This window comes from Poecilia reticulata, linkage group LG10 (genome assembly GCF_000633615.1).
Source record: "Poecilia reticulata strain Guanapo linkage group LG10, Guppy_female_1.0+MT, whole genome shotgun sequence".
Classification (NCBI taxonomy): Eukaryota; Metazoa; Chordata; class Actinopteri; order Cyprinodontiformes; family Poeciliidae; genus Poecilia; species Poecilia reticulata.
Genome location: NC_024340.1, coordinates 8300169 through 8326812, shown reverse-complemented (window position 1 = coordinate 8326812; position 26644 = coordinate 8300169). Strand labels below are relative to the sequence as shown.

The 26644-nt window shown below is 41.5% G+C and overlaps 1 protein-coding gene across 4 annotated transcripts in view; it reads right to left on the bottom strand.

Moving 5' to 3' along the window:
* Nucleotides 1–26644, bottom strand: part of LOC103471056 (serine/threonine-protein phosphatase 2B catalytic subunit alpha isoform-like) — a 47264-nt gene that overhangs the window by 10632 nt on the left and 9988 nt on the right. For all 4 annotated transcript variants that reach the window (XR_001776998.1, XM_008419845.2, XM_008419847.2 and 1 more), the window contains exons 2-12: nucleotides 19509–19709; nucleotides 15710–15834; nucleotides 12613–12724; nucleotides 9152–9297; nucleotides 7028–7167; nucleotides 4643–4720; nucleotides 3553–3647; nucleotides 2182–2307; nucleotides 1243–1320; nucleotides 1065–1149; nucleotides 373–470 (exon numbers count right to left, since the gene is read on the bottom strand). Coding sequence is in view for 3 of the 4 variants with exons in the window: in XM_008419845.2 (XP_008418067.1) it covers nucleotides 373–470; nucleotides 1065–1149; nucleotides 1243–1320; nucleotides 2182–2307; nucleotides 3553–3647; nucleotides 4643–4720; nucleotides 7028–7167; nucleotides 9152–9297; nucleotides 12613–12724; nucleotides 15710–15834; nucleotides 19509–19709 (1284 nt within the window). In the remaining variant the exon portion in view is untranslated. The remainder of the gene's footprint in view (nucleotides 1–372; nucleotides 471–1064; nucleotides 1150–1242; nucleotides 1321–2181; nucleotides 2308–3552; nucleotides 3648–4642; nucleotides 4721–7027; nucleotides 7168–9151; nucleotides 9298–12612; nucleotides 12725–15709; nucleotides 15835–19508; nucleotides 19710–26644) is intronic.

The window sequence follows — 26644 nt, the reverse complement described above, 5'->3', positions numbered from 1 at the left end:
TCAACACTTTGTAGAGGTTGTTACAGCGTCTCTACCAGCTCTGCACCTCTAGAGAGTGATTTTTTTTAAAATATATTCTGCTAAATAACTAAAATCTGAGTCAGACTGGATGGAGGGTGAACCTTCTCTGTATCAGGTCCTGTGCAGCCTCCAACATGTTTTCTGACAGGAATTTTTGGAAACTATGAATACTTCTTTTCCTCTTCACAAATGTTCACTATTTTCTGTTGGTCTCTCAAACTAAATCCCAATAAAATACTTTGACTTTTGTGGCTGTAACACGACAAAATCTGCAACCCTTCCAGAGGTGTGAACACTTTTGTGAGGTTCTGTATATGTGTGTGTTGGGCTGTTTGTTTGTGAAGCTCTCACCACTTTGCAGGGTCTGCTTGCCCCCGGACAGGACCCCACTGGGCAGCATGCCGGTAGGAGTCAGCCCCTTCAGGGTCAGAACGTTCTCACTCTCCTCTCTGCAAAGGAAGATGTGAGCGGGGATGAAAAAAGGAGAAACGGGTTTATCGGGAGAGAAATTCAGAGAACTACACACTTCCTCACACAGCACACCTGCAAAAACACAGTGACAGATTTAAAAAGCAGAACTCCAAAATGTGATTTACAAATAAAAAGATGCAATGACAGCTGACTTCTTCAAAAGATTAGAAAGGAAGAAGCAGCTTATAGACATCTGTACACACAGATTTACAGATGATTGGATTTTGTATAGGGCTGCGCCAAGAAATCTCCCAGATTTTCTTAATTTTGGGAAATTGCTGATCGGTCGATACTGACACGAGAAATCAATCTACTTTATATACATTTGTAAAAGTCTAAATGTCAACCACTGTTCTTATTTTGCTCTGCCTGAGAGAGAGGCCTGACTAACAGACCCTTCCACCAGGTTCTCGGTTCATAATAATCACCCCAGTGAAGCCAGCTTTGCAACTTTGTCGCTAAATTTTTCAAACAAAAACAAATTTGCTGTGAGCCAAAATCAGAATCAACAGACTATTGCTTTTTAAAGATGGGTGCACACTGACATGTTGTGTGACAGAAACTCGACCCACCGTAACACAGAGAACATTTTAGCCATCTTCCCGATGGCCCGGATCTTGTTTTTGATAACCTCTTTCCTGGCTGCGGCTGCACTGGCTGTAAAACCAACAGAGAAATATAGAGTCTTAATACATCAAAACAATCGTGTTGACAATAAAAAGGTTTCTTCTGTCATCTATGACGTCTCACCGTCATAGATTTCCTCTCCGTCGTTCATGAGTTCATCATCTGAGCAGATACTCAAAACGTTGACCAGCATCTCTGTCACTGTCACAAACAGAGAAACGCGTTTTAATTATTCTGTTTTTGAGATGTCAAATCAATCACAGCAAAATTGCACATCAGAAGGAAGGAGCTCCTTTTAGACTTTCAAAGTATTATAAAGTAAATTGTTCTGCTCTAATGTGATCCTCATCACAGCATCATTTGACTGCAGAAAGATTTCATCAGGATTTATAAGTTCAGAAAGCCAGGAGCACAAAATGGTTTGAGCTTTTTCCTCCTCCGTTGTCCTTACTGTGGCGCCACCATGTGGCCGGACTCGACTCCTGCAGGGTAATTACAGATGGTGGGCACAAATGGGTTTTTAAGTAGCTAAATTTGTAGCAGTAATAATTTCTAAAAAAAAAAACAAACAAAAAAAAAAACAAACAAGTACATGGAAAAGTGATGTACATTCATAACTGTCTCTAACTGGACCCAGAAATTATAAAATAGATTTAAAAATATTACAATGTTATGCTTTTTTCTACAATAAAATGCTGTGAATACAGCATGACCTATTGTTTCCCATTCAAACACTGCAAAAATTACGGCAATTAGAGGTTTATCTGTGGTTTCAAGGCAGATTTTTGTCTACTTGACAACATAGTAACGTTTCCTTGTTGTCATACTTTTACCCATAACTCATAGCATAAGTTAAGACTGACATTTTGATCAGTGAATTATATTCTGATTTGTGCCTTTCCTTCATGGCTTCGGTGGAGATCAGCTGACCGAGGGGCAGTTTGAAGATATTTGGGTGATAAAATGTGAATGTGTCTGCAGGTAACATCAATGTTTATTTAATATTGGCAGGTCAGAGATCATGCAGTGAGTCCATTAGGATGGACTCTTCATATTTGGTACCTTTTTCTCCTACGAAAGGCAGCGACCACGTGAAGACGTCCATGAAGTTGGGCAGCCAGTAGGGATGTGGAGAGCAGTTGAACTGACGGATGTTCATCACATTGTTCTCGTACTTTAACACCGCAGCTACACACACAGATACACACAATTAGGATGCTTGAACAGGACTGAAACTTTAGAAGAACGGTTAGACCAGCTGAAATTCTGACTCTTATTTCAAATACGTGTATAAAATAAACCTGTAATAACTTGCTAAAGTATTCACACTCACATTGCAACAACAAGACGTTACGTATTTTATTTTTACCCAAAGGCCAGTAGAACAGAAATTCAGTTATTTTTTTTATTAACAGTTGGATTTATGTAAACCAATAAATCATTTTTGGTTTTTGAAGATTTCATTTTTGGAAAATCTGGATATCTTTTTTCACCAATACACTTGGTTTTTCATAATTCAGAGTGATGTCAGCACACCAAGAGCTGCCATTTTGTTTAAAAAGTGTGTTTTACAGATTGTAATTATGTGTGGACTTTGAATTCAGGTCAACTCTACAATGAGAAAGACGCAAGCCAGCCTATGATTTACTCTGAAGCTACAATAAAAGTTGTAATGTTACAACAATAAAGTCGTAATATTAGGAAAATAAAGTAGTAATTTCATGAGAAACCCAACATGAAAACAAACTAAAAATTAAAATGAGAAATGTTGAGCATCTTGTAAAGATGTACTTTGGCATACGTTTTGTAAATAGTAGTTTATAATTAATAGAAACACTTAATCTTTAAACACATCAGCACCAAATTGTAATCAGTAGCCAAACTTTGAAACGATCATGGAAACAGCTGAGTTTATTTAGAAGAAAGAAGAAGACTGAGATGCTCATGTCAGATCCCGATAACTCTATGCCTTTTCTCATTAAAACAACTTTTTCCTTGGAATATTAAGACAAGACATTTTTTCATCTTTTTCTGCTAATATTATGACTATATTCTCATAATTAAACAAAAATCCTTAGAGCCTGGCCCATGACACTCCACCATACAACTTAGAAGGGGTGACTGAAGTAAAAGTCACTTTTCTGTAACTTGTAATGTCTTTTTAGTAAATAAAAAAAGTGAGGGAAAAAAACTAAAATCAATTAAAATCTAAAATCAGTTCAGGTATTAAAAAATATTGAGGTTAAGCCCTTTCGCCTACATCAACATTTCAAAAACTACAAATCGTCATCCTGCTTTGTGTTGGTCTACTAAATAAAATCTCGAAAAAATACCTCGAGGTTTGAGATTGTCACATGACAAAAATGTGAGTCATTTTAAGGAGTACAAAAACATTTCCACAGCCCTGTGTCTGTGCCGGCGCGTGCACCAAACCTTTGTTGTTGTAGACGTCCAGGTAGTTGGGCGCAGAGAAGATGGTGATGAGGGAGGGGAAGCCCGTCGTCTGACTCTTCCTGTACATGCGATATCTGCGCGGGGAGAGGCAAACAAGTCGCCCACGTTAGCGCTATTCAAATGAGACGCTGAGCTGCAGATGGAGACGGAGGGATTGCTTCAGAGGTCTCTGCAACCAGACAGGGACTGGCTCAAAATGAGACAGGTAGGCAGCAACAAAAATAAAAAAAAAGATACGTGTCAATGCGCCGAGCAAAGACTTCGGTGTTGGCAAAAATAACAGCTTAGTCACAATAAAAAGCATAGACTTTGAATAAAAGCAATGTCTATACTTGTATTTCTGTATGCCCGTGGAGTTTGTTGGAGTTTATCTTGGATGTAAAATAAGTTCTTTGTTACTAACAAATGTATGGATGTCCATAAAAAAAATCTTTTTCATAGATATTAATGTTTTCAAAAAAGTTGTGTTATACTAGCTGGCCGCTGCTCTCAGCTAAATGTCCGATCACGAACAAAAACAGGCAAAATGAAGGTTTACGTTTATGATAAAGCTGACTTTGTGTTCTGCTTGTGGTGCAGTTTGAACAAAATGATTCGTTGATGCAGTGTGGATTTTGTCACAGCGGCTCCATGTTACTACGGAAACTGCATCTGCATCCCCAGAACCAGAACCAAACATGGAGAAGCAGCATTCAGTGTTGACAAGTCATTAACCTGGAACAAACTTCCAGAAAACTGCAAAACAGTCAAAACTCTGAGTTTTAAATTAAGTTTTCAATTAAAACTAAAAACCAATTTGTTTAGAGTTCTCTTAGATTAATAAATGGGACATTATCCTACATATTTGTGTATTTGACAATTTCGATGATAGCATTTGACAAAATGTAACATTTATTGCTTGTTTTATAATTGGCTACTTTTTTATGTTTGTGTGATGTAAAGCACTTTGAACTGCCTTGATGCTGAAATGTGCTACACAAATAAATTTGACTTGATCAAAAGGTTCCTGAATGCTGAATGTCAAACTAACAGGTTAAATCATTTTGTAATTTGATGGTAACCGACTCACCCGGCATCCTGAGCTTCATGCGCTCTGATGATGGACAGCAGGTTGTTGGTCTGTAGGAACTCACACACTGCAGGATAACTGGCACGGAGAAAAAGACGACAGAATTAGGAAGAAACAGAAGAGAAATATCCTTTTTTTTTTTTAGGTTTTATCAGCTCTAGTGGCCTTTATTTGATAGCTAGTTGACAGGAAAGTGGGCAATGAGAGAGGGGGAAGACATGCAGCAAAGGGCGCCTGGCTGGGAATCGAACCCAGCCACTTTGAGGACTGAGGTCTCCCTCTGTGGACTGTGCTTAACCCCTGTAGACTGTGCTTAACCCCTGTACCGCCACAGCACACCCGGAAGAGAAATATCCTTTAAGCGGCACTGCTATGGCCGCTATGTGGCCAGCAGGGGGCGTCAATGAGTGCTCAGCACATGGCTGCCGCTCCGTGCTGTGCTGTCGGTGCCTGGTTGCTTTACTGCTGCTGTGTCTCCTAAACCTGGAAAACGAGCAGGAAGCGTGTCACAACGCCGCCTCAGCCTCGCCGGGTTCGACTTCGTCTCTCCTCCTCTCCGTCTTGCCGCCACCATCGGCCGCTCTCCCTCCCTCGCCGTATCTTAACATCCCTCCATATCTGGCAGGAGTAGCTGGTCGTCATAGCAACAGAACCGTGCAGTCTCCCCGGGGATTGTGGGAAATCTTTTCATGCTGAAGCTGAACTGTGTGCGTGCGCTGGCGAACGTCTCGGTGTGTTTGCTCGCATGCTCTTCTCATTGGCCGTGGGTTTTTTTGTTTGTTGTTTTTTTTTCGTTCCTTCTCTCTGCTGCAAATCCCTGAAATTACTAAGTGAACCTCGGATGTGATTGAACTCTTCTTTCTGTGTCACATCCCAAAAATAACAGCCCCAAAGTCTACCTGAAACTTATTAGCTTTCTGATTTATAGTTGAGCAGTTCGTCTCACCTGCGCCGCGCGCCCACAAGGCGCCCCGATAATTGAAACGCACCGAGTGAGGCCAGAGAAAGTCGTCCATCTCTGTTTCGACTGCTCGCCTTAATGATATTGCTCCCGCAGAGTAGCTTTGTATGTCTGTATATTGCATTTCCCCAGGCTTGTTTGAACATCAGGTTAGTTTATATCTGTGAGCTTCATAAGCGCCGGGACTCGGAGGCTAACGGACTTCTCTCTCTTGCTTAAATGGACTGAAACTGCCAGAGCTCTAGGGAATATTCAGTTTTATTGGAGGGAGTTTGTGAAAAGGGCTGGTGACTACGATGAGGGTATTAAAGGGACAGTGTCATGTATTTTACGGGCATATACTGCCATTTTATAGCACAATCAAGTAACTCTGTTACCGTCAGTTGTTATAAACATGCTGTATTAAATGACTTAAAAGAAAAGTTACTTCCTAATTTAACACTTTGAAATTGAGTCCCTGTCTCTTTAAGAAGCTTTCTGAAACTCCGCCTTCAGGAAGTCATCCTAACATGGCTCCTCTGTTAACGCTTTAATATTTTTACCAGCGTTTCTATCAAAAGTAGCTCCTATAATGAGCTCAAATGATGCTCAGTTCCACCAGGTGTTTGCTAATTGCTGCTGGCTAGTCTGAAGGAGCTGAGTGAGTGAGTAGTGTAGGCGTCATGTTCGAGGCCGATCCAACCCGACTGGTTAAGTTGAATTATAGGTCGAGCCTGAAGGAAGCCTCACATATTCTAATTAAGATTTGCTTATTTTATTTTTAGATCATAATTTGAGTAAGCAGTGGAACTTTGTCAGTTTTTAGCTTTGGTTTAACATCTTCCAGCTCCATTTTGTCGCTTGTTGTAGCTGCAGGGTGGGTTGATCATCTGGAATGTGCATCGGACTCGGGTCATAAATCTAAACTCTAACAAGTTTATTTTATCCATTGTGGATAAATTCCACTGAATATTTTGAAACGCTGCTAAAAGCCTATTCATACAGACAAGCTTTAAATTTTGATTTGATGTTACCTTTGATGGGCTTTTCCTATGGATTCCGTGAAGCACGTTGTGATTTTATCTTTGGAAGGTGCTATACAAATACAATTCTACTTACTTGTACTAATTAGTATGTTACTAAGTCTGCAGTAGACTGTTTGTTATACCGACAGACATGCCAACACATAATTTGCTTTTTAAAATGTAAAATATTTCTTAGAAAAACCTTATGAGGTCCCACCAATGGTAGCTGACACATGGCATTCATGGCTGACTGACAGCATACAGCAACGTGTAGGGGAGGGGGCTCACTACTCCATGCTAGATGTATAGAAGAAAAGCGCACTTTTCTTTGTTCACTATTAAAAGAAGGTCATGTTTTGACAAGAAGACATTTTCCGAACCCTTTATTTTTGAATGTTGCTTGGCTGTGTGTTTTTGTACCTGTAGAAGTAGGAGCATCCTCTGACTGTGTTGTGGCCAAAATACTCCTGGGTCTTCTCGTTGCCAAAGTCTTCCAGGGGGTCCGACCACAGCAGGTCGCACATGGGCCCAAACGCTGGGGGCTCCTTGAATCGGTCCAACTGGGACACACACACACACGCACGCACACTTAAGCGTTCAGAGACACAAATTCTCACCATGAATGTTAAAACAAAAACCTCAGAAAAATGAGCTGAAAAATGCTGTTTGTGCACCACAGTCACATAACCGCAAACGAGCACATAAAGTATAAATCGGAGCGGAACGAGGGCACAAAACACGGGGAAAAAAATAAAATAAAATAAACACACAAACACACACTGTCAAGAGCGGAGCATCTCCATGGCAACCCTCACCGCACAGGAGGGAGAAGATGTCACACCAGCAGATTCACCATGGAAACACTGCCATTAGAGGAGGAAGTGTGTGTTTCTTTGTATGCCATGGCTTCTGGGAACTGTACATGTTCCTGCTATGATTTCTCTTCTCGCTCCGGCGTTATCCAATGATTCTGTTTATTGTTTTTTTAAGGCATTCATTAAAAAAAAGTTGCTGCAGGTTTGTGGCTGCCTGCAGGTGTGTTTTCATTGAGCTCATCATGTTCTATTAACCCTGATAGTAGCGTTCGTGTGGGCTTTGCACCGAGAGCGATCAGAGAGCGCCGAGCCATGAAGGGCAGGAAACCTGAGAGCTGTTGGCATGTTGACTCCTCATAGCCGGGCTTCTGACTGCACACTGTCAGCCAGCTGCAGCGCCGGTCATCCACATGAACTCATATTAACACACGTAGGTCAGCCAGTTTCATAACCTGTTTGAGAATTTAGCTGAAGGATGAATTTTTACCCATTTTAAAGAAACCAGGAATTTATATGTTTCTTATTCTGTGTAAGATTTGGCATCAATAAAATGATTTAACAATCAAGGATTATGCTTATCGTTAATCAAACCAATCTTTACCCTGAAACATCCAATAATTAAAAATTAACAGTAGCAACACTATAAGAAATGTTTATTAGAACCAACTTTTAAAATTGTACTCTGATTTGTTACAGCTAATTTAGTTTTATTTTTTTAAAAGTTGGTTCAAAGAAAATTTTTTTTCCAGAGTAAAGAAAAGGGAAACCTTTTCTAAATAACAGGTAAACACTGAAAGTACTGTTAAGATGGAAATTATTAATACCACTGTCAGTTTTAGATTCAAAAAATATTTTCATTCGACTACAGGAGAAATGACAAAGGACCCTCAGAAAATTGTAAAAAAGGAGGATTGTTTTAATTTAATTTTACAAAATGACATGTTAAAAATTAGAATATTTTCCACAATCTTAAAAAAAAGAAGACAGGAAAATGAGAATGTTGATTGTAGCAATCAAATCCTCATTACTCCTGGCCAGTTAAATGTAAATATGGCAAGGGTATGAATAATTCTGAACTTGACTATCTAGCTATCTGATTAATCTAATCTATCAATAAATATGAAGTGTAAAGAAAAGAATAAAAGCACATTTTGTTATTTATGGACTTACGAAAGTAAAAATAAAATCCTAAATCATGGCTGTATGGATTGAAAAAATATTAGTTATGGCTTTTTAAAAATATTTAATATTGCACCAGGTGATCTTCCAGCAAAACAAAAGTTAAGCATGTGTTCAACTCTCCATTCAGTCACATGCAGAATTATTTCAAAGCAGAATCTCTTCAGGTCTTCATATTTGATTAAAGAAGTGAAGAGACATAAAGAGGGAGAACTGTCTAGGTATTTTTCAGGATATGTCCTCTATGCTTTAATAACTGCTGCAGTAGCACATCGCTCTATGTGTTACTGCAGTGGAGCACATAAAGCGATTTCTAGTGCATCGTGTTTAACTAAACAAGATCAAACTATTGAACAAATTTAGCTTGCAGAACTTCATCGACTATAACATTCTGAGAGATCTGACTCAGGATGTTAATTCTACATACTGTGTGTGTGTGTGTGTGTGTGTGTGTGTGTGTGTGTGTGTGTGTGTGTGTGTGTGTGTGTGTGTGCGTGTGTGTGTGTGTGTGTGCGTGTGCATGTGCGTGTGTGTTTGGTTTCTGTTGTACCTTCTTGATGTCGTCCAATGTGTGGATTTCGGGTGAAAGCCCCCCATGGACACAGAGAAACTGCTGGTTCATCAGCGCCGCCAGGGGAAGGCAGTCGAACGCCTCCATGCAGGAATCGTACACCTGTTCTGAGTACTTGATCTTACCTGTAGGTCAGAGGAGTAGAGGGACGTTTCAGCATTCGGGACAAAAACACACTTGTTCGCACGTTGACAGACAACACTTCGTACAGCCAACACGCTAACAAATTACACCGCTTTTACTCTGACTAAATGGTCATTTCTGGCAGAAGTCAGTGCGGTGCTTCTCAGTGTATTTGTATAGCTAGCATAACAGTTAGCTATTGGTATTTCAGTGTACCAATAGCCGGTGTTATTTGTGACGCAAATAGCCGGGCTTCTGACTGCACACTGTCAGTTAATTTTGCGTCACAAAATTATTTGCACTTCTTAAACCTTTTCAAATACACAAATACTCTTCAGTAGTGTGTTGCTCTGAAGTATGATGGATGTAATAGAGGGGTAACAACAATTATTTGAAAATATGCAGTTCATCCATTTTCCTACAATAGTCATCTGTTTAGCAAATAGTCTAATTTAAGATGCAAAATCAGAACAAAATGGAAGAGTTTCACTTCTTTCAATGGCCCAGTCAAAGTCCAGAGCAACATTTAACTGAGAATATAAATACATGCCACATTTTTTTAGATTTTGTTTTTACAAACCCTTTAATTTTGTCCTTCCACTAAAAATTCACACTGTACTTTGTTCTTTTTCCTCAAATAAAATCCCAAGTAAAAACACATTGAAGACTGGGGTTGTAATTTTAACATTTTTGGACTATGAATACTTTTACAAGGCTGTGTATATATTCAAACTCGCTACACAAAAAACATTTCTGGCACAAATAAAAGCTTGAAGCAGCAGGGGAAAAAACCCACACTTCACAAAGTGTCTTTCTAATAATATTTTACAAGAGGTTGTAACAAACTATTTGACACAAAAAGGGATTAAAACACAGCCAAAAATAGATAAGAGAACACAGATAAGTAACGATAAAGACGGCGGATTTTTAAAGAAGGGAGGCGACAAAGGGAGGAACTTTCAAACAAAGGAGGAGAGATGGAACCAGGAACGGGGACAGAGAAGGGAAGGAAAACGTTAACATTTCAGGGTACCAATAGCCGGTGTTCTTCAGCGAGGAGTGTGTTTGTCATCCTCTCCATCTGCCTGGTGTAGAGCAAGAGCTCGTTATTGCCAGTCCACCAGTTGTCAGCTCCTTCCACGCACTCAAACATTTATGAAGACGTACGCGCGCGCTGCCACAGCGCTTGCGCTTGCGCACACACACAAACACGCGCGCTCACACTCATAGCAGATGGTAATTGAGGGCAACCACTATTCGCCACGAGCACCAAGGGAAATTAGCTTCCTCGTCCCTTGGCCAATCAGACACAGAGGAGAAAGTCCCTGAGCCAATCATTAAGGGCCAAATTAATTCGCCGCTAATCACCCACACTCGGACAGGATGCCGAAACACGGCGGCGGCCGACACATACACGGAGAGAGGAAAAGACTGAGGAGGGATGGATGGAGAGAGATGGGGTAGTGTGGAGAACGACGGACACAAATTCCCAACAGCAGGAGCAGAAAGAGAGGAAAGGTTGAGATGAGGAGGAGAGGAGATCCAACTGGAAGCAGAAAATATCCGGATGATAATGTGTATGTGTGGATTAGCTGGTCAAATAAACGATCAGCTAATCCAGTGCGAAATGTTTTCATATGTAATATTTTAAAGGGCAAAACAGAGAATCAACCATGTATGAAGCACCATGGCTGTCATTATCCAACACCATGCAGCACATAACATCGGCTGCTTTTTCACATTTTGTGTTACTTCCACAAATGACTAAAGAATCTGTTGGAGGGCATTATGCTGCATTCAAGTAACCTGGGAAATGGGAACTCTGAGTTGGGTTTGACGTCAGACCAGAGCTAACAGCGCTTTAGTGTAGAAGTTGGGATTTCAACATGGCGATGCCCATGAACAGTTTTAAACTTTCTGTAAACAAACACCACTTTGATTGGCTCCTTTTAGAATTTCAGGCGTTACATGTAACCTTGATATCAGACACACTCATACCTGTGTGTCTTGTAAAATAAAGATTTTTTTACTACTGATAATGCGAGGAGCGGCCATATTGAAACACAGTCCCGCCATACAACTCATAATCGGAGGCAGTCGAAGTTGCTCCCAGTTTTTTGGTGAGAAATCTGACTTTGGAGGGTGTTCCAGTTTATTTTTCCAACTGGGAAGTTGGAATTTTCCATTTCTGAGTACAACTGGAACGCAGCATTATATTAAACCTCCCTCAATTCAACCCCCAACTCTTTTTGGGTCCCGACTATCAGCTTTGCACATCTAGACTGAAATATTTTCCCTTTCTTATTTGCAGAGTAGCTCAATCTCAGTTGGATTAGACGGAAAGCAACTTTGAGCATGAGTAGCTAAGCCTTTACACAAGTATTTAATTGGAAGTAAGTCTGGACTTTGACTGGGCCATTCTAACATGAGATGCTGCTTTGTTCTAAACCATTCCAGTGGACCTGAGGATATGAGTTTAGGGTTGTTGTCCTGCTAAAATGTGAACATCTGCCTCTAATAGTTTTTCTTCCATTGCTGTCCTGTATTTAGCTCCATCCATCCTTGTTCCCGTTAAGCCTGACCAGCTTCCCCACAATTTGATTTTGGCACCTAGGTGCAAAAAAAAGTTATGTCCTTCCTTCAAATGTTTGCTGTGTCCCTTTCATGGCCTGTGGCTTCAGCCCTACCTCCTCCAAACCTCATCTGTACCTTCTTCAACTCCAACTCTACCAACACTACCTTCTACCCTTATCTCTAACTACTTCATCCCTCATTCCTACTTTCTTTGTTCCACATCTCTACTTTCCTCATCCTTACCACTACCTCGTATTCCTTTCACCTTCATCCCTCATTTGTGCATCCATATTTTTCATCCCTTATCCTTTCTCCCTCAAATCTACTTTTTTCATCCTTCATTTCTGCTACATTCTTCATCCCTGCTCCCTTTATCCGTCATCCATAGCTACTTCTCCCTCGATAGTATTTGATTGGTCCTCTTTTGCCCTCACTTCATCTAAAATTAATTTGTCGTATTCTCTTAAAACACCAACACCACCAGTACTCTGAAACCGTGACTGCTGTGGCGTTATCAGTGTGTCTGATAACGTGCTGACTTCTTTTCTCCTAGGCTCCAGCTGTAGTCTTGCATTGTCTACATATGCATTAATAAAACATAGTTCCCAGCGTTCTTGTTGGAAAAAGACAGAAAAAAAGAAGCAAACATCTAAAATAACTTAAGCCTTGCATGCCAGAGGGACGATGTCACACAGACGAAAAGAGCATGTCATATCAGGAGGGCAAAGAGTGACAAAACTCACATTCTTGTTTGAAGGTAAAATATTCTGTCAGATGTCTACATTCATGGTTTCCTCGTAGAAGAAAGAGCGTCTTTGGGTAGAGGATTTTCAGTGACCACAGGTAGAGCACACACTGAAAGGTTCAGGAGAGAAAAGACAGACATTAGAAGTACGACGGCTCTGCAGCTACAACCACCTTTACCTTTAACAAAAGACGCAACAGTGATGGGTGAGTCAGATTAAAAATTTTTCCATCCCCACTCCACATGGAGTCAAAGTCATACACGTCAGCCTAAAGATGGACACCCTCACTGATCTTTGGTTAAATGTTCCTTAACAAGTTGAAGAGAAACAACAGTTATGTAGCCATCAACAAATCAAAGAGTTGTTGTTGTTGTTTTTTTAATTGGTTGGTTTCTTGACTCTTAATATGTCATTAGGGTTTTGATCAAGGCCTTTCCAGAAGGTTCGGCTTCTGGTTGGGACATTCAGCTGTGTTTAAGTTAGGGGCTCCATGTCCAATCCTATGCAACCCAAATGTAGACAAACAAATGATAATAAGCACGTTTTAAATGTATTCTGAATTTACTTATTCAATATGGACAACACAAACACATTGGTGCAAACCAGTGGCCTTGTCTTTAAGCATTATAGCACATAGGCTAATTTCCAATTCCTGTCCACCCTACTTGAACTCAACCAAAGCTCCCTCATAACTTGGTGGCAGACTGAGCAGAAAGCTAGATATTCGATTCACTTCAGCGTCTTTCAGTTTGTACTGGATTTAAGCCTCGGTTGTTCCTGGTTTGCACTTGAATTTTCCAGTTTCTTCTCTTCTAAGATAACCATTGGGGACAGATGAGTGAAACTTTGACACAACTGGCTGTTCGAACAGAACAACCATATCTCACACAGACACAAATACTGGTTTTGAATTGGCAAAATCAGGCTAGTGTTAAGCAGAAATCAAGCTCTGTCAGATGTTTCTGGAATATGATTAGCAGGTGGGTTTATGCAAGGAAACCAACCAATTTGAATCTGTTGTGGAAATTGTGATGAGAGTGGTCAGATGTCCAGCTGGACTTATGAAAGGAACTTCAGCACCAGATTACTGTTTTTCAACTTCACTGAAGATGCTTAGTAGTTATATTGTCAACAAGCCCAAAACAGGATGGCTTAATTGTATAATTACAATTAATATGGCATTAATGCAACTCTCTGATCATCACTGCATGTTCAAAACATATGAAGTAATTGTTAAAATGTTAGTGTTTTCCTGTAGATAACCATGCTAACAGGCGTATCGGCCTCCCGTGTCTATTCATGCTAAGCTAAGCAATTTCTTGCTCCTTATCTTTAAGGAAACGTTCAGTAAAACCAAGTCTTGCTACAAAGGCTAATTGCATGAGGCAGAGTCTGAGCCTTTCTCTTCCCATCATTAAACCCGGACTATAAACTCGGAGCTCAGCGCAGAATCACGACTGAGCTGTTGCATGGATTTCCTCCCCTGAATGAGCAAGCCATACTGCCATAATTAACCGAGCTGGAGGCGAGCTGATCCTTCGCAAACAGCCCTCTTTGACAGGAATCGACCCGAATCAGACCATGCTCATTAGGTTAACAGGAGAAAATTTATTTGAAAACGGCCGTGTGACATCTTCGCCGACCCTTTTCTTTCTTTTCTTTCCTTCGGTCCTTTTGCTTAGCCGGCCCCACAAATGACTCAGAGGATCTTCTCTCACCTTCACACAGTGTCGTCCCTGCTCTACATTAAGTCCCTCGCCTCGGTGCCCTTGGAAAGTGTTAACAAGGTGGCCTAAATATCGCTCCCTCGGCTCGAAATACTCTCCATGTCATACTCCATTGTTGCTCAACGGGCTTGCAGATTGTGGGTTTAAGTCACATTGGAGATCTGGTGCTCATTTCCGCCAAAGTGGTGGAAAAATACGCAGTTTTTGATTAACTTTATGTCCTAAAACCAGCTTACAGTCAAAGCTGATAGGTTGCATTTCTCTTGCATGTGCATGCCGTGGTCACATTTATGGCGTGTTCACATCTGATGGGCCTGTAGACTTGGTTAGACTGGGGACCAAATTTGCAACATTTGTTCCATTTTCAGTTCTCTTTCACACTGCTCCACGTCAAACAATGAAACCCTTTGAAAAACCTGTCCCCACCCGTCACCTGTGGGTGCACTGCACCAAGAACCACTGAAGGAAACGACACAAGAACCTCTGAAGAAGACACTGAGCACAACTTTCCTCTTCGTGAAATATAAACTAAAGTAGAGCGGGATTTCTCTTTTGTCTTTGGTAAAAGACCTCTAGCCATTTCTCCCACTAGTGCAAGGCTCTCACGTTTGTTTTGGTTGTTTTTACCCAGAATGCCCTGCACTATATTTTGCTTCCTGCTTTTGGAAAGGTCCACGATCTGCTTTGGCCCACATATGCATTCGAAGCGCACCAGAGTTCACTCCGATCGAACCAAGACCGAGGTTTTTAGGTGGACCAGAGTTTGCTCTTTTGGACCACACCACAGTGACAAAAGAGAAATCCAGCTCTATTTTTGTTTCCATTTTGTGAAGAAGGAAGTTGTGCTCATTGTCTTCTTCAGAGGTTTGTGTGTCATTTCCTTCAGTTGTTTTTGGTGGGGTGGGGGACAGGTTTTTTCAAAGGGTTTCATTCGTTTGACATGGTGCAGTGTGAAAGTGAACCGCACCTGCTGAAAATGGAACAAATGTTGCAAATTCGGTCCCCAGTCTAATCGAGTCTACCAGACTATCAGACATGAACACACCATAAAAGCGAGTGCGACCACGGCAAATACAAACAGACCAGAGTTTGATTAAGGTGGGCTAAACAGGGCTGGTGTTGTCAGGACTTATATCATGTATTATGTTACATAACACAGTACAGTATTGAAACTGTGCCAATGAGGGGGGCTAAGGTTCCCCCAGGATACCACACAGTAAACCTCAGGGACTGCACACCACTAGCACTGTTTCTCCTGCACGGTCACTGCGTTTGCAGCACACCGAGCAAAGAACTTTTCTGACTGAACGCACAGCCGGAAAAGACTAGATTCAACCGAGTATTTTCTTGGCTGCACCGTTCCTCACCTCAATACTGAAGTAGCCCCTGTCCACATAGTCCCCAAGGAAGAGGTAGCGTGTGTTGGCAGGAGAGCCTCCCACTTCAAATAGCTTCATCAGGTCGAAGAACTGGCCATGGATATCTCCACACACTGTGGAAACAGCAGTGGGCACATGTGAACAATCCAGCTAACAGACGTGGGAGTGTTTTTGCTTCACCGGCTCCATATGGGCCGGCTTTCATCCGCAGCAGTAAAGCCGTATCTGTCCCGACTGCCGATCTGAAAACGTCACTCATCGGACTCACAAACAGGAGAAATCAAGCATGAGGGTGTGCTTGATTTCTTCATTTATGGATTTTTAAAACTCATTAAACTCAATTGCAAATAAACGGTGGATCATATTTCCCATTTGTTTTGGAAATACTGGTCTGTATTAAGCTTCTATTTCACAAAAAAAAAAAAAAGAATCAGTGGACAAGTACCTGGACTAAGTGCGTACCTACTTGAACCAGATTTTGTGGTGTTGCTGCAGACTCCATTGTGTTTCAGAGGGGTTTTATGCCACAGACCGACACAGAGTAGCAGATAATTGTGAACTAAGAGGAAAAGGCCACATGGCTTGCATTTATTCACAAGTACAATTCTGAAAAGTGCGTCCTAATTTGAAGGTATGTATTTTGCTGCAATTATATTCAGCTTCGCACATGTAACTACTAACTTTTTGGGCCATCCTTCAGCGCAAATGAGCTCAAAAAGAGAGCAAGCTTTAACTTTGAATTCTTGCCACAGATTCTGAACTTGACTTACATCTAGACTTTTTCCTTGACCTGTCTGCTGTGTCCCTCCGTCTTCATGATGCAGTTTATTTTATGTATCTTCTTTAAGAAACATAAATTTACTTCTTTTGTGACCTCTCAATGGAGTTGGTTGCTCTAAATCTGTGTATTTAGCAGTGCAAGAGTAAAGGGGGCTGAATAGAAGTACACACCACACTTTTCAGATCATTTTTTCCCCTCACTGTACAAAAATGAACCACTTAAGAGTTAGTCTGCTACATAAAATCCCAGTAAGATGCACTGAAATTTGATATAAAGTGACTAAATGGGTTTAAGGAGTAATAAGGAACCAGAACTAATCAATTTAAGTCACTTATGGCTTAATTTAGGATTTTTGTTCTATACTTTTTACATGTGATATGATGTGTTTTCATTCTATATTCATACATTCATGCACATAAGTACGCATAAAGCTGCACTTGTTTAGAGCTGCAAAAGTTTACGTGACTTGTCATTTTGACAAACATCTGCTATAGAAAATTCATTGTCGCTTTTAAAGAGTCTTTTTAAAGCCCGATTTTTCGGGCTTTAAAATACAAAAACAACGTAAAAGAGAATGCATACATTTTGTCTATGGGATGTTGACATTTGTGGAAAATGAAGTTGCAAAAGAAGCATTTAGTTCTCAACCGAATGACAAGAAGAAATAGAGTAAAAAAATACATTACTGGTACTTTTATTGTCATTCTGTTGTGGAAATGCATTGTAATTGTTTTATTAAAAACCACTATAACAACGTTTTGTGATTCAATCTATATTGAAACACATAAGTTTGTATTCAGCATTTTTACAGAGCTGTTGTGAAAGGTTGCAGACTTCTAAATAAATATTAGCAACCATAGAACTTGCAAAACAATTTCAAGTTTTTCCTCTATAAATATAATTTATAGAGGAAAAATTAGGTTCACAGTTCACATAAATAATTCTAACTTCTAAGATGTTTTCCAGACAGAGGAATGCACACGCAGATCGATTTGCATGTTTAAGACCTCAGGACTGTCTGTCTGCAGAATCTGTCGGCTCAAATCTCACCATCGCCATCTGTCTGGTCTCTTTCTTCACTTTTCGTTGATGTCACAGTTCCCCTCCTCAGCGTTTTATGATGCCCGCTTCTTTCCTTCCTCCTCTCTGTTTGTCTGTCTGTCTCCCACTTTAATGTCTGCTCCTGCCCCAAAAGGCTTTACTTTCATTTGACCTGGCAATCGGCAGTGACCTGTGTGTGGTCTCCTCAGACTCTACCCAAGTCTCCTCTCACAAACTTTTCCAAAGCCTGTCAGTTCAAGTTTCAGCCCTCAGCCTACTTGACATCCTGAATATCTTAACCAGATTCAATCTCTGCACCTAAAGTTTATCTGCGTTTTCCTGGCTCAGGCAGGAAAACTTTCTTTCTGCATCACAGCCTGCGCGGAAGAGGAGGAACCTGACGGTAGGAATCAATATGCCGCTCGTCGGGAGCGAAAAGGTTGGCGGACCTCTGCACTAAGCTGCTTATGATCGGCTGTCTCTCCATCTGCCCGTCTGTCTGTCCTTGTCCCTGGGGATCTGTACCTGTGAAAGCTGAGCGATGTTCCCACACTGCGTGGGCAGCGGCGGCCCACGCAAAATTATCTCACTGCTCACATTTGCATACACACACGCACACACAGACACACACACACACACACGCACACACACGCACGCACACACACACACACACAAGCTCAAGCAGACGCAAAGGTGCATTAACCAAACAGAGTCAATAGGTTGAGTCTGACTGGCCGGTTTGTTTCTGTAAGACGTTTTTTTTGTTTTTGTTTTTATTTCTCTCTCACTCTGTCGTCCTTCCCACGACATTATCCTGCACTCAAAACATTAGCAAGGCCGGGAAACACATGCACAGATGACCAAATCCACTGCTTCACTCAGCGAAGTGGGACTGAACCGCTCTCCATTTAATAAAGGCCATAAAGTGTCTAAATGACAGACAAACGTCACAGAGAAAAGATTGTGAATAATTTGGGGCTCAACGGCGAACACAAGAGGAAACAACCCTGTCATGAGCATATAACAAATACTTCCACCAATCACAATTAAATCACTAATCAAGCCCCTCCACAAGTACACTGGTTTTGTGGCATTGGAGCTGATTCAGTGTCACATGTTTACAGTTTAAAACCCAGAGTTAGTCAATCCAAATTTTACTTGGGTGCTAAATAAAAGCAGGAAATAACTATCTTCCACTCATACATATTCAAGCTAATGCCAACTTGACACATTGAATATTTACCCCTCATGAATGTTCAGCTGTTTCCACTGTCAGTGTGCGTAAGGATTGCATTTCTTTGTCTGGAAAGCATGTAGCATCACCAATGCTAACACTGGCAAAGTAATGTCGCTTTGTTTGAATTTGCAATTTAATGCCTTTAAATTGGGCCTCTGTCTCTTTAAGAAACTCCTGCTCTTTCTGAAGCTCCGCCTTCAGGAAGTCATCATGACATGGCTCCTATTAAACACATTAACATTTTTACAAACGTTTCACTGAGAAATAGTTCCTATAATGAGCTCAGCTCATGAGCTAATTGCTGCTGGCTAGTCTGAAGGAGCTCAGTGGGGGATGGCTGTCCTGTCAGGTGGAGGTTTGGAAACTGCAGCTCCCAGGAGGAGCGCGGTCCTCGAAGACAGAGCTAGCTCCACCCAGGCGTTTTGTACAAATGGTTGCCATGGAGATTAAAGGATTTCTTAAACATGCATGAAAGAATCAAAGTGACACTCCAGGTCTGTTTTTGACAAGGGAATAACATTATAACATGGCGTATAGCTTAAAGAAGTCCATTTTTATATTATACTACATCAGTCGGTCCCTTTTATGAAGCTAGCTACATCTTTTAGCTAACTGCTAACGTCAGATAAAGTTCATAAACTGCTCTCTCGTTGACACCTACCGTCTCATTTCTGCTGCACAGATCTGTTTTACTCTGTTTTACCCCAGTCCTGACTGGAGCTCCTTACCCGTGACTGGCGCCTCAATATCCAACATAGTGCGCTCCTGGCGCAGGATGGCGGCGCCCTCATCGATGATGCGCAGGGCCACGGCCTCCTCCAGCCGGCCCTCCTTTGTGAGGTGAGCTTTGAGCAGGTCCACCCGCGGACGGCCCTCCGAGTCGAACACCTCCTTCATGGTCAGCCGGTGGGCCAGGGGGAAGGGGACCGCTGGATTCACACATGGAACAAGGACGAAGACACAAGAGAGAGTTATTTAAGATGGCCGCAAGGACTGTTAGAGTAGGTGTATGGACGTGAAGGATGGAGGGTGTCTGAGGATTTTGTGCATCTTTTTAAAAAAAAATTTTTATGGGGTTTCTCCTGGAAAAGGTCTGAATTTTTCAGCATGATCTCGTTCACATGTCTGGCTCTTTTTATGCGTGCCAGTGTGTGAGCGAGCGATCTGGAGGTCTGCGCTCGCTGCACTGAAGCAGGGGCCTGCCGGAGTCATCTACCCGCCTCTGTTCTGCAGTAACGTCTTTCTTACATAATGAAGGCCCCCAGGGCCCTGCTGGAGAGGCGGGGGTTGGAGGGCTGGACCCACGACAAATGTGATACAGCAAGAGTGAGCAGCTGCACGTGAGGAAGCACACACACGGAAAGAAACACTCCACTAAACACTCTTACACATAATTACAGACCAGGTTTGGAGCAAGGAAAAAAAAACACATACAATTTAGAGAGAAACAGAAGGGGTAGGGCGCCGGGGCGCATGAGTGCATTATCTATGACACAATGGTATTAATACGGGTGTGGGGGGTAACGCATGTTGCACCTAACACACACGCGCACACACACACACAGACGCAAGTACAAGCTCATAAGAAGTATTGTTATGTAGGATCCACAGAGCCTGTTGGAGCCCCATCAGTGCTAACACAGATAATGGCCTAGATCACACACTAAAACTAGGCCTGCCTCTCTCACACACACACGCACACACACATACACACACACACACACACCCACACACACACACACACACACACACACACACACACACACACACACACACACACATAGTATGTCTTTCTATCTTCACAAGAAGTTTACATTGACTTCCGTTAATTGTTCATTAATTTCTTTGGCCTAACCATGACCTTAACCCTAAACCTAACCATTAGCAGGACATAGCCTGGTACAAACCAGCATCTTGTTCTACGCTTCGCTTCGTCCAGAGGCTCTGGGCTCTCGGCTATTGAGAAACGATTGCTTCCTGGAGGCGTGGACTCTGTTGAAGTTTGTCTGTGAAGTATGTTAACGCGCCAGTTCGATGTTTTGACGCCTGTGCTGAAAACGACCATTCTCCACTGCAAAGAGAAAAGTGCCTCGCTGAAGGAGGCTGCTGTTTAAATTAATTCAATATTTGGAGGTGTGACCAACACGGACTGAATGGCTTTGTTCACTTCCTTCGCTGCTTTTGCTAAAACTTCCCAGAAAATCAAAATCATCGTTCACAAACTCTCCTTCTGTTTGCTGTTTGGCCTGGTAGATATCCTACCAGAGGGAATCCAAGTCAATGGGAGAAGACCCAGACTGAGCACTAATGGGAAATGAAAATTAAGCGACATTGTGTAGTAAGGCAATGGCCAGGCTTACCTAAACCAAACCAAACTCAATTCATACCTTAGTCCTTAGCCCAGATCCTTACCCAACACCACTTCTTTTGGTTGTTGGGTTTGCTCCTTATGGAAGCCATGAACCCAACAACAGAGTATGTGTTAGGAAAATGGTCTTCACAATATACCAAGTACAAGGCCACACACACATTTCAACTCTGTCACTTTATCTCTGATTTGCAGTTGCCCCTTTGCTCCTTCTTTACCTCCATTTCACCCCTTTTTCTCTTACGGCATAAATCTTGTTCATTATTGCATATTGCTGCTTAACTCTCTTGACTCTTGAAATCAGAAGGCTTAACTCAGTGGCTTCATTTCCTTTGCTGAATTAACTCAAACCGAGACAGAAACACGCCACAGCCCACAAACAGCATGTTCACTCCTGCTCTGTTTTTTTTTCCTCATACGCTGTTCTCACATTTAGGCCATCACAAAACACTTTTCTCCTAAACCTATTTCAGGGAACGTTGAACCTTCTGGGACGCATGCAGACTCGCTCCAGCGCATATTTGGGTACCCCTAAAGTATCCGATAGTACCTCGGGGGGCCGTGTGAGACTGCAATTGTACTGCCTCACCCCCCGTGCCCCAAACTGTGACACTTTTATGTGCCTGGAGGTTGAACGTGACACACAAGAACACCCTGAGACGTCCCAGGACCCTCGGGCAGCCCAGCGCCAGGGGCTTCTGTTTTCCTTTGCCCCAGAACGGCGGCTCTCCAACGCTGAAACCAGTTTTGCATAAGAAACCATGGACAGATTAATATTTCAAAAGGTTTTGGGCACTGCAGGCTGTCAGATAACACAAGCCAGAAAGGAAAGAAAAAAAGAATTACTCATGCATGTTGGAATATGTGTCTTCTTATTGAAAAATAAGGCAGCCAGTAACAAAGCAGCCAACCTGGCTTCTTGTACAACTGATGGTATACGCCATTAAAAAAAGGAAAAAGACACATATCTGAGTGGCAGTAAATTTCCTGTCAGGGGGTGAAGCTTCAGTTTGGGTGCATGTCGAAGCATCGGAGGCAGAGGGAAAGAGGTAGAGAGTGAAACTCTTAAACTGTGAGAGGAGTGTGAAAGTAGGGCAGGAGAGGAGTTGGGGAAGGAAAGGAAATGGGAAACTTTAAACTAAAACAAGAGAAGAGGGTCTATTCAACATCATCATCATCAAACTACTTCAATGTTTGATGGCTGCAGCCGTTTTCAGTCCCATTTTGCCAAAATGTTGAATTAAAAAAAGAAAAACCCAGGCCGGAGTTTAGCATGCTAATTCTTTCTGAATCACGTCCCACAAACATGCATGTTGCATTAACAGTCGACGCGCGGTTTCCTCCCCTTCATGTGTTCGCCCTGACATATCCGATGCTTGCCACACCTCCGGAACAACATTGACCAAAACCCTCTGACCGATCAAGCTGGAAAAACTGATGGATTGATGCTTTGCTTCTAAAGGTTTTTCTTCTTCAAAGCAATTTTTTTTCTTCCTGGGCACAGTAACAGATTGATCTGATGTTAATGAATATTTAATTGCTTACTGAGGTTAACAAGCCTGGAGCTGAGCGCCAAAGCATGAAAAGTGTATTTATTTATTTTTTTATGACAGTCCTGCCGATGAACCACACTGCAGGGCTGATGTGACTTTCTCAGACCGTGTTAAGAAGCAGCGAGGCAATCGGTTCACCACAGGATGACTCTACTTACACAACAATAATCACGCAGGCCGGGCATGAGACCGCCGTGCTTCAAACCCTGCACACCAATGCTCATTATCCCTACACCATGGATACACTACCACTGCCCTGGAATCTGATGGGTAACCACCCCAAGAAAATACTGACTCATGCGATACGGTTTTCGATGAATGCTCAGAACTTTAGAAAATCTGTAATGTTCATTCTGTGTTTGAGAAGACCTTAAAGCTGACTTTATGTTTTAGCAAGGTCTTCATCCAGTATCCAGGGGATATGACCAAGTTAAAGTGAAGGTTAGAAAGTTGTCTTGGCATAACTGATGATTGATTTAAGTTTTAGTGGCTAAACTTACATTGATTTGTGTTGACTCCAACAATGTCCAATGGGACCGACTGTAAAAATGAGGCAGCATTAGTGGTTGAGGATAAACCAGAATAAAGATAGCATAATTAGCCATGAGTTCTCCTTTTTGTCTACTGCTTTGTGTGAATGTGGTGTTCAGAGGTAAGGGTGTTTTTATACATGATAGTCCGGTAGACTCGATTCGATTGGAGACCAAAGTTGCAACGTTTATTACATTTTTAGTTGGTGTGGTTCAATTTCTCTCTGCACTGTGTCAAACAAACTAAACCCTTTGAAAAACCTGTTCCCCTCCTGTCCTGCGGAGGCGCTGCACCAAGAACTACTGATGGAGATGACACAAAAACCTCTGAAGAAGACACTTTGTGCAACTTCCTTCTTCACAAGTGTGAACAAAAATGGATTTTAGTGGGTTTTTTAAAAGACCACAAGTCATTTCTCGTGCTAGTGGTAGACTCTTGTGTTGTTTTGGTTGTATTTACCCAGAATACCCTGCGCTGTAGTCCACATCCTGCTTTTGGAGCGGTTTCCGGTTTGCTTGGTGTTCACATATGCATTCAAACCATGCCGGGGTTCGCTTCAATCGAACCGAGACTGAAGTGTTTATCTGGTCAGCATCAGAGTTCATTCACACCTCCCCAAAAGAACCGGACTTTGTACCAAACGAACTGGAGCAGATTCTCTTCAATCACAAGGTCGCCCCTCTGTTAAGCACATCTGTCTGTTCTGGTCCAAAGGAGACAAATTTTCACTGATTTAACCCAACAATATGTTGCAGGAGGCAGCTGATACAGACCCTCCATCCCGCGTCGGGCCGCGCTCGCTTTTATTTAGCTGAGAAGAACTGAATAGCGTCATAATGCCTCTTCAAATGGAGCCAAAACAAAAAGGTTGAGTCATTTTTTTACCCCCAGATCTCAAACGTAACATTTAAAAATATGTTGGCTCCAAATATGGAAGTTATTATTAGTGTTAGTAGTAAGAGTTTTATCCCAAAAATAATCCCTAATTTTGCTTCAAGTGTAGATGTAAATCTGCATGGCACATGAGCAAAAAGATGCTCAGAGAGTAAAACTGATAGGACATGAAAATCCTTTATCCCATGTCAACGGGAGATTATGTTTTCGTTTAAAAGTAAGTATAAGATGTGGATGACAAGAGCACACCTGGCGAACATGGTTTAGATTTGATGTGCGGCTGGTTGGATGAAGCTTTTCTGTCCTGCTGTGACCCAGTAATCACGACTCCAAACATCGTGACTTTATCCATAATCATAAAATCTTAATAAACAGATTTTGGTTCTTGATTGATTTTGTTAAAAGATCAAACAGAACTTTCTTTGAACTTCAATTTTAAAGTGCTGACCACAGATTCACTTTGGTTTACGTGTGGACTTTTACTGAGCCATTCCATCACATGTTCTGATTTGAATCACTGTGTGATCACAGTTGTTGTTTTGCAGCCTCCGACAAGTTTTTTTTTAACCAATGTTTCTATCTTCAGGTAAAAAGGCGTCCCACATCATGATGCAGCCATTACCATGTGGCAACCTGGATATGCCGTGTTAGTTTTATCTACCGTAAAGCATTTTGCACACATTTCTCTACATGTTTGGTGGATATTACATGGCTAATTTCACTGGTAAAATTTAAATATATAAGTAATTTAAATATATGGGTTCTTGGAACTAAACTGAAAAAGTAAATATGAAAGTCAATTAAATTATCAAACATGAAACAAAATTCAATTTTTTAAAAATTAATTGGAACACTTTAAGTGTATTGATGTTAGTATTTATGTCACTTTCAGTCCTCCGTATAAACTCTAAATTGCACACATGTGGACTCTACTTACTAACTATGTGAAGGCTGCAGGCAATTTCATTTAGGGGCATAAGAGTAAAGTGGGATGAAAACAAATACAAAAATAAATATACATATATATATACTGCTCAAAAAAATAAAGGGAAGACTTAAACAACACAATATAACTCCAAGTAAATCAAACTTCTGTGAAATCAAACTKTCCACTYRGGAAGCAACACTGATTGACMMSRSGRRSBYYCSYSKKGTCAATCAGTGTTGCTTCCTAAGTGGACAGTTTGATTTCACAGAAGTTTGATTTACTTGGAGTTATATTGTGTTGTTTAAGTCTTCCCTTTATTTTTTTGAGCAGTATATTTTTCCCCATAGAGTTTAAAACCATGTATCCTTTTTTTGTTCTTTTCTTCACATAAAATCCCAACAGAGCACATTTATATTGTGGACGAAGTCTAAAACCGAGGTATCAAAACATGTGGAAGTCCTGAGCTCACATTCAAAAGTCGTAGCTTACACCAAGAGAAAATCTGAAGCACACAAACTGGGCGCGGCAGAGCGGCCGCGTGAATCAGCCCCTCACACAGAAATAGCTGCTAACGTTTTCATTAATCTGGAACCTAAGCAGTAGATGCCCCATTTTCCCACGAGGACAGGCTCCTGCAAAGCAAATGGACAGGCTCCTGCAAAGCAAATGAGTGCTGTCAAGCAAAAACAACCAGACAGGCTTTAATTTGAACTCTGTCACAGCAGACCTTTCTGGTTAATATCCAAGGCAGCGGTTTGCTTTCAGGCGGCGATGCTGCTGCTCCCAAGTTTGAAGCAACAGAAAGGGAAGTTAAAAAATGTCCAGAGTGGGTTTATATCCATCAGCCAAAAACACAGCGTACACAGACAGGTACTGTAGTCACATCGGCAGCTGAAAGGTTTTCTTTGGCGAGATATTGCCAACCACTCTGGCTTGTGCAAAGTGGATTTCGCCGCTGTGAAAATAAACACACAAGGCTCGTACCGAGTATTTTAAGCTCGTCTTAGTTCATCTGAGGATTTAGGCTCCGTAGTTGATTCTGTCGCTCCAATGTTGTCACTCACTAACTCATTTATCTGTTCATTCATCTGTTGTGTTCCTCCTTGTTCTTCTGAAACTTGTTTTGTTGTTCAGGTCCTTTGTTTTGCTGCCTTCGATTCGCTGTAAAACATGTTTTACATGAGCAGCAGCCATATTGGATACTGAATGGGCTGCTTGGCAACCTCCAACTCCAATTGAATCCCAAATCCAATGGGTGTTTTGGTTTTCCAACTGGGAATTTCCATACAATCAGAAAACACCATTGACAGTCTACACTTTTAAAACAAATTTCTTATTTATTTTGTTGCTGATTTCTTAACAATGACTGTTAAAATGTACATTTATGTTTGATGCATCAACCCTCCTCTTTAGCTGCGGCTAAAGGTTGCAGGATAAGTAAATTTAAGAAGTAAATTGCAGCCGACGAGGGTCCCCGTTGTCAATCAGTGTTGCTTCCTAAGTGGACAGTTTGATTTCACAGAAGTTTGATCTACTTGGAGTTATATTGTGTTGTTTAAGTGTTCCCTTTATTTTTTTGAGCAGTATATA